This window comes from Corvus brachyrhynchos, unplaced genomic scaffold, assembly GCF_000691975.1.
Source record: "Corvus brachyrhynchos isolate BGI_N302 unplaced genomic scaffold, ASM69197v1 scaffold72, whole genome shotgun sequence".
NCBI classification, from domain to species: domain Eukaryota; kingdom Metazoa; phylum Chordata; class Aves; order Passeriformes; family Corvidae; genus Corvus; species Corvus brachyrhynchos.
Window position 1 is genome coordinate 2,310,341 of NW_008236763.1, and position 634 is coordinate 2,310,974.

Sequence of the window (634 nt, forward strand, 5' to 3'; positions counted from 1 at the left end):
TAAAGGGAAGGTGGGTTTTAAAGAAGGAATGTTGGGTTTTATGAAGGGAATGCTGGGGTTTATGAAGGGAATGTTGGGTTTTTAAAGGGAATTTTGTGGTTTTTAAAGAAAATTTTGGGTTTTATGAAGGGAGTTTTGGGTTTTATGAAGGGAATGTTGGGTTTTATGAAGGAATTTTCTGTTTTATGAAGAAAATGTTGGGTTTTATGAAGGGCATTTTGGGTTTATAGGAAGGGAAATTTCGGTTTTATGAAGGGAATTTTGTGTTTTATAAATGGAATTTTGGGTTTTATGAAGGGAATGTTGGGTTTTATGAAGGGATGTTGGGTTTTATGAAGGGAATGTTGGGTTTTATGAAGGGAATTTTGTATTTTATGAAGGAAATGTTGTGTTTTATAAACGGAATTTTGGGTTTTATGAAGGGAACTTTGTGTTTCATAAAGCGAATGTCGTGTTTTATAAAGGTTAATTAATTTGTATTAGTGAGGATTTGGGGATGAATGTTTTAATTAAAAGGTTCTGGCACCTGCTGCAGAAGGCGGCGATGGGATCCACGCTGGTCACGTCCACCTCCTCATCCTCCGCGGCGTCAGCACCTGGAAATCCGGGAAAAATGGGAATTAAAGGCGGGAAA

General features: G+C 37.4%; 1 protein-coding gene across 7 annotated transcripts in view; it reads right to left on the bottom strand.

Annotated features, from left to right (window-relative positions):
* RBBP5 (RB binding protein 5, histone lysine methyltransferase complex subunit) overlaps positions 1 to 634 on the bottom strand; it is a 35,094-nt gene that overhangs the window by 28,215 nt on the left and 6,245 nt on the right. For all 7 annotated transcript variants that reach the window (XM_017727255.1, XM_017727253.1, XM_008644738.2 and 4 more), the window contains exon 8: positions 527 to 596. In XM_017727255.1, coding sequence (XP_017582744.1) covers positions 527 to 596 — 70 coding nt within the window. The remainder of the gene's footprint in view (positions 1 to 526; positions 597 to 634) is intronic.